This window comes from Cannabis sativa, chromosome 7 (assembly GCF_029168945.1).
Source record: "Cannabis sativa cultivar Pink pepper isolate KNU-18-1 chromosome 7, ASM2916894v1, whole genome shotgun sequence".
Lineage (NCBI taxonomy): Eukaryota > Viridiplantae > Streptophyta > Magnoliopsida > Rosales > Cannabaceae > Cannabis > Cannabis sativa.
Genome location: NC_083607.1, coordinates 5,464,614 through 5,474,329, shown reverse-complemented (window position 1 = coordinate 5,474,329; position 9,716 = coordinate 5,464,614). Strand labels below are relative to the sequence as shown.

At 30.2% G+C, this 9,716-nt stretch overlaps 1 protein-coding gene across 1 annotated transcript; it reads left to right on the top strand.

Moving 5' to 3' along the window:
- The first annotated feature begins 4,264 nt into the window (after positions 1-4,264).
- On the top strand, positions 4,265-8,274 carry LOC115697427 (PHD finger protein ALFIN-LIKE 2). Its single transcript, XM_030624426.2, has 5 exons — positions 4,265-4,589; positions 4,692-4,724; positions 5,297-5,519; positions 7,396-7,516; positions 7,701-8,274. The coding sequence occupies exons 1-5, from the start codon at positions 4,499-4,501 to the stop codon at positions 7,950-7,952; spliced, it is 720 nt and encodes a 239-aa protein (XP_030480286.1). The 5' UTR covers positions 4,265-4,498; the 3' UTR covers positions 7,953-8,274.
- Positions 8,275-9,716: the final 1,442 nt, after the last annotated feature.

Here is a 9,716-nt window from a genome sequence, read left to right as displayed (position 1 = left end):
CAAAATCAAAGTCAATAACAATTAAAAAGATAAATTAAAAATATCCGATTCCACCAAAGCACAACATAATATATATGATTTTGAAACTAACTATTAAGTATATAACTTTATATTATTATATATTTAATCATTTATGTTATATATAATAAAAATTAAAAAGTAAAAAAAAATAATAATCCAAAGTCAGGTTGGTCGGGTTATTCGATTTGATTGGGCAGGTTGGACCTATTTTCAACCCACCCAATTAATAGATTGGGCAGTTTGTAATTTTTTTGGGTTATTTCAGTTTGTAATTTTTATCAATTTTTTCGGTTTGATTTGGGCAGATTATTCGGTTTGGGCGGTTTACGAATTTTTTTGTACAACCCTAGTTCCGAGCATCTTTTTTTATCTTCGGAAATAATGAATATACAAGTGATCTGAGGGAGCAAATAAGATATTTTGGGGTCGAAACAGGGACTTAGTGCCCAGGTTGACATGCAACCTGGTTTGCATGTTTCCAATCCTCAAACACAAATTTTACTCCAAGAATTCTTCTTATTTTGGTCAAAAACAGGGTAGGAGACCTCGCTCACAATCTTGAATGCCTTAGAAGTATCAAAACGAGCTTTGGGAAGTCACCGGGGAAGCACCAACACCCAGGTTGACGTGTGACCTGATGCGCTAGGTATTGCTTGTCAAAATCTGATTTCGTCTTGACCATTTAACTATTTTCTTGTAGTGAACTAGCGCTACAACTTGTGACAAATTGAATTCATACTTTGATATTTCACCTTTTCAACAAGGTGGAATATTGGCAAAATTAGGAAATTTTGAGTCTACCCAATTTCACCAAAAAGCTACATCTCCGAGAACTGGTGAACAACTTCACCATAACAAAGAATATGACTAAGTGATGTTAACATATCACTTAGGCATAAAAAAAAAAAATACAAGTATGGGACATTTTTTACTTATCCAACGTCCAGGTTGACGTCAGGATGTCAACGCGTTAGATGTCAACCTGGGCACTGGGTGCTGAACAACTTTCAGTAAAACGATAATAACTCCCTCATTATTGATCTGATTGACTTGATTCAACTTGAATTTAGAAGCTATTATAAGGATCTATCAAGTCATGTATGACACCCATATCACAATTTTGAAGATTTCAAGTCCAAAATTCGTACCTAAGACAGTTGCAATTATTTCCATAGATTACCTGAAAAACGGTTCGATGGACGAGATTCAAACTTCAAAAATTGATGATTTTCATCAAGAATTAATTTTCACCGTTATATCATCATCAATGGCCAAGATCAGCCCAAAGTAATTTTTTAATATATTTTTTGTATTATTTTATTAATATTTTAATCAGACCTCCTTCCTTATAAAAGGTAAGCTCCTCTAGTTCATTTTTCACATTCTTCTAAATCTTCATAAGGTTAGAGCACATCTATCTCTACTTTCTCTCTCTAAAAATCAGAGTTCTTGCCTTAACCAATTTTCTTGTAAATCTCGTGAGAAATAAAAACTCAAAGTAGACATAACTCTATTGCTGTCGTAACACGAGGAGTGAATGGGTATAAATTTTTTGTGTCTCTCTATTTGCTTACTTAAACATATTTCTCCTCTTGTCTATTTAGTGAGCGAGTGTTGGCCAAATTTATGCATCAACACTTGCATTTTGGAGTTGTTCCATATCCGCATCACATTAATTTAATGTTACATCCATAAGCTATTTAGAAAAATAAACAGAATGTAACTAAATAGGCTTTAGAAGATTTTTTGAGTATAGATAAATAAGAGATAAATTCTACCAGAGTCATAATTGGGGAGAAAAAAAATAGTATTTATGCTAAATTAAATAATTTGATAAATTTTTGAAGGGGTTAAAAGTAGGGCTAACAATTTGTGTTATCGTATCGACACATTTATGATACGATATGTTTATGGTGAGCATAAACACGATACAATTATTATTTGTGTCAAGACTACAAATACGAACACGACACTATTTCTGAGCATGTCATACGACACGACGCGATAACACTTTAATAACCGTGTTATGACACAAACATGAGATTGACACATTTAACACGTGATTAAACATGTTATGACATGACACGAAATTAACATAATTAATATAATTATAGATATAAACACAAATATTACTTATAAAATTCATAGTTTTATTTTATTATTATTTTTTTATTACAAAAATTTGAATAAAAGTGTTTTATGAGATTTTTTAATATATTTTTATTTTATTTTACATGATATAAAAAAAATAAAAATACTTATATACGTTATAATCGTGTCATTTTCAAGTTAAGCGTATTGACCTAAAAATGACATGTTTCATAAACGTGTTAAACGTGTCGACCCAAATTCAACACAGAAGTTAAATGTGTCACTCAAACTTATTTATTTCTTATTATTTTTGAGTTATATCGGTATACTGTGTTACAAATGCTATCCCTGTGTAAAAGTAAATATTTGTGAGGAAAAAAGGAAACAACATCAATTAAGTAATAAGTAAAAGGGTTTTTTTTTTTTTTTTTTTTTTTTTTTTCATTTTTACACTTCAAAATAATTTTTTTTTTTTTGCATTTTTACGGAATTCTACATAGAAACTCTTATTGCAACTAACACTCCAACCTAAATTGCAACAAAAAATTGTATAGAAATCCCTATTGCAACTAGCGCTGCAACCACTTTAGAAACCCAAACCGTAAATTTAAAAAAAAAAATTAAAAAAATATTATATGAGGTAATTTCCCTAAATAAAAAGTATATATCAAAATGAGTATTATATTTGCACTTTAAAATTGATTAAGGCATTTCAATTTTATTAAAAATTATTATTATAATATGTATAAATAAATAAATTTGTTGACGGAGAACACATCAACAAAGCTACATTAAGAAATTAAAGTATAACTATGAAATCAAAGGAAAATGATCAAGCTTTAGATTTGTAAACTTGGAAATTTATGGAGAAAAATAATGACTAAGAAGATGTATATTTCCTTGAATAAGCTTGAGTACATAACTTTCCAACTTCTTTGAAAGACGGGTGAAGAATTACTTATACGTGAACTCTAAAGGCTTCGTGTACAAAGTGATCGCAAAGAGAACAATCTAATATTTGGTACCTTTGTAAGCAACGTATTGATGGTTTGGATATCAGTTGGGCACCCATAGGGGTCAGCATGCTCAAGTGTCCGTAGGGCTCTACACGCCCGGGTGTACGATCGGGTCTGCAGGCGCTAGTGTCTGCAACACCCTTGTTTGCTTTATTCAGCTTTGAGCCTTCGTTCATCGAATCTCTTGGAGTAATGAAAAATTTTCGCCATTAAATATCTCACTTCAACTATGGTTGTTTTTAATTTTTTATATTTATACTTTTTTTCTTTTTTTATTATTTTAAAAATTACATATAAATAAAATATATTTTAAATATTTGAAAGAAGAAAAAAACTATAAGAATTTGAATATTAAAATAATTAAAGTTATTCATTATTTTTATTTAAAACAATATAAAAACAAAATGCTTAAAATTAAGGGATTTTTTTTTTTTTTTACACTTCATAACAATTTTTTTTTTTGTATTTTTATAAAAATCTACACAGAAACCCACATAGCAACCAACAAAGCAATTTAAATCGTAACCAAAATTTATATAGCAACTCACATAGAAACTACCAGAACAATCCTAATCGTAATTTTTTTTAAAAAAATAAAAAATAGTATATAGGGTAATTTTTTTAAAATTAATACAATAAATAAATTAATAATATAGAAAAAAAAGATTAAATTTCTAAAAAATAAACTAGCATAGTATTTTCCAAAACAAATAAAATTATAATGGGCTTTTTTTATTTTTACACTTTAAAACAATTTTTTTTTTTGTATTTTTACAGAATTCTATATAGAAACCCCTATTGCAACTAGCACTGCAATCTAAATTGCAACAAAAAATCGTACAGAAACCCCTATTGCAACTAGCTCTGCAACCACTTTAGAAACCCAAACCGTAAACTTTAAAAAAAAGTTAAAAAAAATAGTATATAAGATAATTCCTAAAATATAATTGCCCTAAAAAAAAAAATAGCAAGTTTAGAATTTTTGACTATGTACTCATTATTCTTTGTCAATGGAAATTTGGTCATTTTTCTTAATGAAAAGATAAATAAAAAGGAAATAACAAGTTTGGGGGTTGGGGTTGACACCTAATCTTAAATGATATATATACCTTCTTGGAGAGTGGGTGTACTTATATATGATAATATAGGCATAGCAATAGGAATAGCATTTCCATACTATTATACCATACCATTTTCTTCTTCTTCTTCAAAGGCATGCGACTCTCACTTCCTCTTCCTCACCTCTATCTTCTTCTCGATCCTTCCTCTCTGCAACTCCCTTTATAAATATATTGTATATTATATATATTATATATATTTGAAGTTTTTATTACAAAGACCAGATTTTTCAGATCCAGAATTTTGACCTCATGGATATGGCTTCTAACCCTCGAACTGTGGAGGAAATCTTCAAAGATTACAGTGCTCGTAGGGTTGGTCTCGTTCGTGCTCTCACTAACGGTATTTTTTTTTTTTTGTATATCTTTAACTCATATTGTACGGACTTGGATTTGTTTTTCAAAATTTCTGACCTTGGTGATTTTTTGTGTGTTTTGGTTTCAGATGTTGATGAATTTTACGCGCTTTGTGATCCAGGTAATGTCGTGTGCTTGTAGATCAGATTGTTCTGGTTTGAAATATACTGATCTTTCTTTGCGTTGCTTGTGGGTTTTTTTGAGTTTCGTTTTTTTTTTTTTTTGAAATATTTGTAATTTTTTATTTATAGATTTTTGTGCATGTTGACAAGGTCGATTTGAGAGTTTTTAAGGTTATTGTACATTTTTTTTTTATTTATTTAATTTTTTTTTTTGTTGAGTTTTGAGAGAATGACAAACTTTGGTTTTCTTTTTTCTTGCATGTATTTGAAGTTTGAGTTCAAAGTTTTATCCATTTGTTGCTAAAAATGGTTCAACTGCATTTGGTGTTCTAATTCAAAATAGATCTTTTTAAGGAAAAAAATTGATGAATTGTAATGTTGGGTGGTTAGTCAAGATATACCTGTTAAAATGAGCATCTCAAGTTTGACGTTTTCAAGGAAAAATTGATGTTTTTGTCTTTGATTTTTGGAGGTCAAGTGGAGGTTTTAGGAAGTTGAATGTCTAAATGTTTGTGATGTATTTTTCATTTGATGTGATAATGACTGAAAAAGTATCATTTGGGGGATTCAGAGAAGGAGAATTTGTGTCTATATGGACATCCAAATGAAAGCTGGGATGTGGCTCTGCCTGCAGAAGAAGTTCCACCAGAGCTTCCTGAGCCAGCTCTTGGTATCAACTTTGCTAGAGACGGCATGAACCGCAAGGACTGGCTTTCACTAGTAGCTGTTCATAGTGACTCTTGGCTGCTTTCTGTGGCTTTTTACTTTGGAGCTCGTCTTAACCGTAATGAGAGGTAAAATTCTCTTGTCTCTGTCATTTCTATTTTGGGCACTAGATCTGTTGAGGCTACTTCATTTTCATGTCAGCTCTGTACCTTTTTTTTTTGTTTTTTTTCCATTTTCACATGGCTGATGTTTATATCTATAATAAGGTTTTATGTTTTTTTTTCCCTTATTTCATACTTGGTTTTGTTAATGGCCTTCTGTGAAGCTTCTCTTCAACTGTGCTATTTTATTGTTGATTCTGGAGTATATGATTTTACCTTCACATGCTTGCTTAAATATTCACTTAAAACCTTTGTGGTTTTAAGGGTACTAAATGTGCCTTTGTGTTACCAATCAGTATTGAGTTTATTTGTGGTCAAAACTAATTTTAATAAGAGAATAACATTCCCATCTTTTTATACTTGAAATTACATTTTGTAAATTTTCATATCATTGTTTCACTTTTCCAAATAAACTCCCTCTAATTTTTTTTTTCATAAAATTTTATTTTTTTTAAATAAAAAAGTTATTGAAAAAAATATTTTCCTAAAAACGTTGTAGAATAGAGTTTAATGCCAAAAATTTAAATATATTTTTATCATTTTTGATAAGATTTATATAAAATTTTAAAATATTTCCAAGTAAATAATAAAGGTAGGATTTTTATTAGTTCATTACCAGAACTAAACTCAACTAGTAAAACATATGTGGATGTGTTGAAAGTACAATAGTGTCTGAATATTTAAGCAAAACATAAAAGTGTTATGACAAATTCTTTTAATTGCCATTGTGATTTGGTTGATTCCACTCTTTGCCTGTTCTGATCTGGAGTAATTTCTATTTTGAAGGGAATATTTGTTTTGGATCTTGTTAATTATTCCAGTTAGAGACTGTATACTTCATCTTTGAGTTGATTTTTGCTGTCATCTTCATTATGTTCCTCCTGATCTTGTTATACTTGAGCTTGAGTTGTTCTCTGTTATCATCATAATTATGTTCCTCCTGATCTAGTTATACCCAAGCTTGAGCTGATTTCTGTTTTCATTGTCATTATGTTTCTCCTGATCGTATTATCCTTTTCTTTCTATCTAGAATTGTAGCTCAAGTTGGACTAAGCAGTTATGGTGTTTTAGCCTTGTTGTTTCCTTGCTGTTTTGGCTTAGCTACCACAATATCATAATCAGGAGATAAATATTTGTAACTTTTTCTTCACTTGATATTTGACACAGTTTTGAAGGGTTTTTCAATTTTGTGATGACTTTTTCCTTGTTATGATTTGCAACATTTAAATTAAAGGCTGTGTACCTAGAAAAAATATCGATTAATGTCTGTTCTAGAGTTCTGGTAGTAAGGTCAATACCCTGTCTACCAATCAGGAAAGCTATTATCATTCTCATTTACTGATTAATGAGCAGAAGAATTACTGAAACCATTCTCTTTATTGTTCTTTTCGGGGTTTTGCTTTTCGGGTGGTTGGGAAGAAGGGAGGGTAGGGGGTTGTTGGGGTTTCTCAAAGTCTTTACTGCATTTCTTTTGGTTGAAACAGTATTTGTGTGATACTGCAACAAATGCATCAACAGATGTCCTGAGGTATTTTTGCTTCCTATGTGTAAAACATTTTGTTATCTTTGTTCTTTCGACTATGAATATGTAGATCCTGAGGATGGTGGGGATTCATTACCGGGTTCAATTGCTATTTCCTCCATGATACTGAATGCATCAGCTAAATCTTACTATGTTTAGATTTGGTTTTCTATCAGTGTGCAAAGACTAAGCTGCTTTTTTAACTTGTTACAGCTCATGAATGTTTTGTTTTAATGGAGGATTCAGTAATTTGAATTTTCATGCTATACTTGCTTGAGTTTCTGTAGATTTTCTTTACAATGAACTCTCTGTTGTCTATAGGAAGCGTCTGTTCAGTATGATCAACGATCTACCTACAGTCTTTGAAGTTGTCACAGAAAGGAAGCCCATCAAAGAAAAGCCTAGCATTGATAGCGGAAGCAAATCTCGTGGCAGCACAAAGGTAAGCACGGCATTCTTGGAACAAAACATTTCTCTCAATGGTTTAGAACTGTTTATTTTGATTTCTTTCTCTCATATTTATTGTTAAAACAAAAAATTCTCAAGTTTAAAATTTTGATAATTTCACTAGCAATTTCCTTGGAGATTTTTCGGTAATCTGTTTCTAATATGTGTGTGTGCAACAGAGATCCAATGATGGTCAAGTGAAAAGCAATCCGAAGCTAGCAGATGAAAGTTTCGAGGAGGATGAAGACGAGCACAGCGAAACCCTCTGCGGTAGTTGTGGTGGAAACTACAACGCAGACGAGTTTTGGATCGGCTGCGACATATGCGAGAAGTGGTTCCACGGGAAATGTGTGAAGATTACACCTGCTAAGGCCGAGAGCATCAAGCAATACAAATGCCCATCTTGCAGCATGAAAAGAGGCAGGCAGTAGTTTAGTCAGGTAAAAAAACCAATGAGGTAAAAACAAAAACAAAAAATGAACAAAAAAAAAAAAAAAAGGTAAAACAAAACAATGTTTGTTTCAGAAGCTGACCAGAGTAGATAGCTAAGCTGCCACTGTTTGGAGTTGGAGTACAGTAATTTAATGTTATCTTTGTTGTGTTTGTTACCATAGATTGTGTTAATGGGGGGAAATGGCAGTGCTTTCCTTTCACTCCCTCCATTAAATCTTTGATTATTATTATCTTATATGTATATCTAAAATTCTTAATTTGATGGCGTATATGATGAATAACATACTCATTACAAAGTCATCTATTATTGTGGTTGATTGATTATTGCCATGCCTAACATTTCAAGTAAAGTGTGTCACGTGCGACCACGTGCATCGCCATTGATCTTTGTGGAGAAGAACTATAGAGTATATATAGATGTGATTTGCTTTCTTCTAAAGCCTACTACTGGTTCAGTGGTTCTCAGCTTTTTTTTCTTTTTTTTTCTTTTTTTTTTTTTTTTTATTGTTGACCAAAAAAAAAAATCAATAACAGGAGTGACTGCATAATCAATTTAAGGTAATTAATTTCTTATCTCAATTTGGTGTAATTCTTTATTTTTTAGATACATATTCTTTACTCTTTAAACACTACTGTCATATAGTATTAGGTAGGTCCTAAAAGTTATTATATATGTATATATACATTATATATATAAAAAAACTTGTTTTCAAATTGTATTGATCAAGATCTCAATTGTTATTTTTCCTTTCCTGCTATAATTTATGAAACAATTTCCATAAAAAAATAGTGAACCTAAACATTATTATTAAAAAAACTTTTTATCGGAATATTGTATATATATCATAACCATAATATGTTATGATATATATATTTATGTACATATTTTTTAAAATTATTGTTAAAAAGATGTATATTGTATATATATCATAACATTAATATTATTATTAGAAAAATTCTTAGATTAGATTTGCTCTCTAATTATATTAAGTCTTATATCATAACATTTCTATGTATTTATTTTGTGGAGGGACAATGAGCAATTACACAAGCAGCCATGTTTGCATTGCAAATCGATAGTAATGCTTAACTTGATTTAATATTTACATCATGAACCAAATCTCCTAATATTGAGTGTGTGGTGGAACTTTTAAGAATATAGAACAATTCTTTCACATTCAGTTTAACAAAATATTTTAAGTATCAAAATACTTCTTTAATTGAGGGCAACTATATAATTTTGATAAGAAAGTTTCTCTCGAAGAATTACTAATATTTATTTATTTATTTATTTATTTATTTATTTATTTTTTTTAATTTGGAGTTTACTCTCCCTCCAGCTCCCATTCCCTCCAAAAATCCTCCTCCCAACCAAACATAGAGTAAGGATAACTTTAATGATGAAACTTAAATTTGGTGTTGAACAATACCATAAGGGGTAAACAGGGTCCATTCTAGGCTAAGGCAGGCTAGACCCGCGCCTAGGGCCAACTCCTATTAGGGGTCCAAGTGAAAAAAAAACCTTTTGATAAATATATATATATTTTTAATAATTTTTAAAAATATCATTTGTCATTATGAAAAGGGCCAAAAAATTTATTTTTGAGTTAATTTCACAAATGCACAAAAACAACAAAAAAATAACAAAAATACGGTTTCACAAAATTTTAAACATTTTCACGACTTTTTTGATTTTATTTACATAAAATACGGTCTTTTTATGTTGAAATTTTGTTCATTTG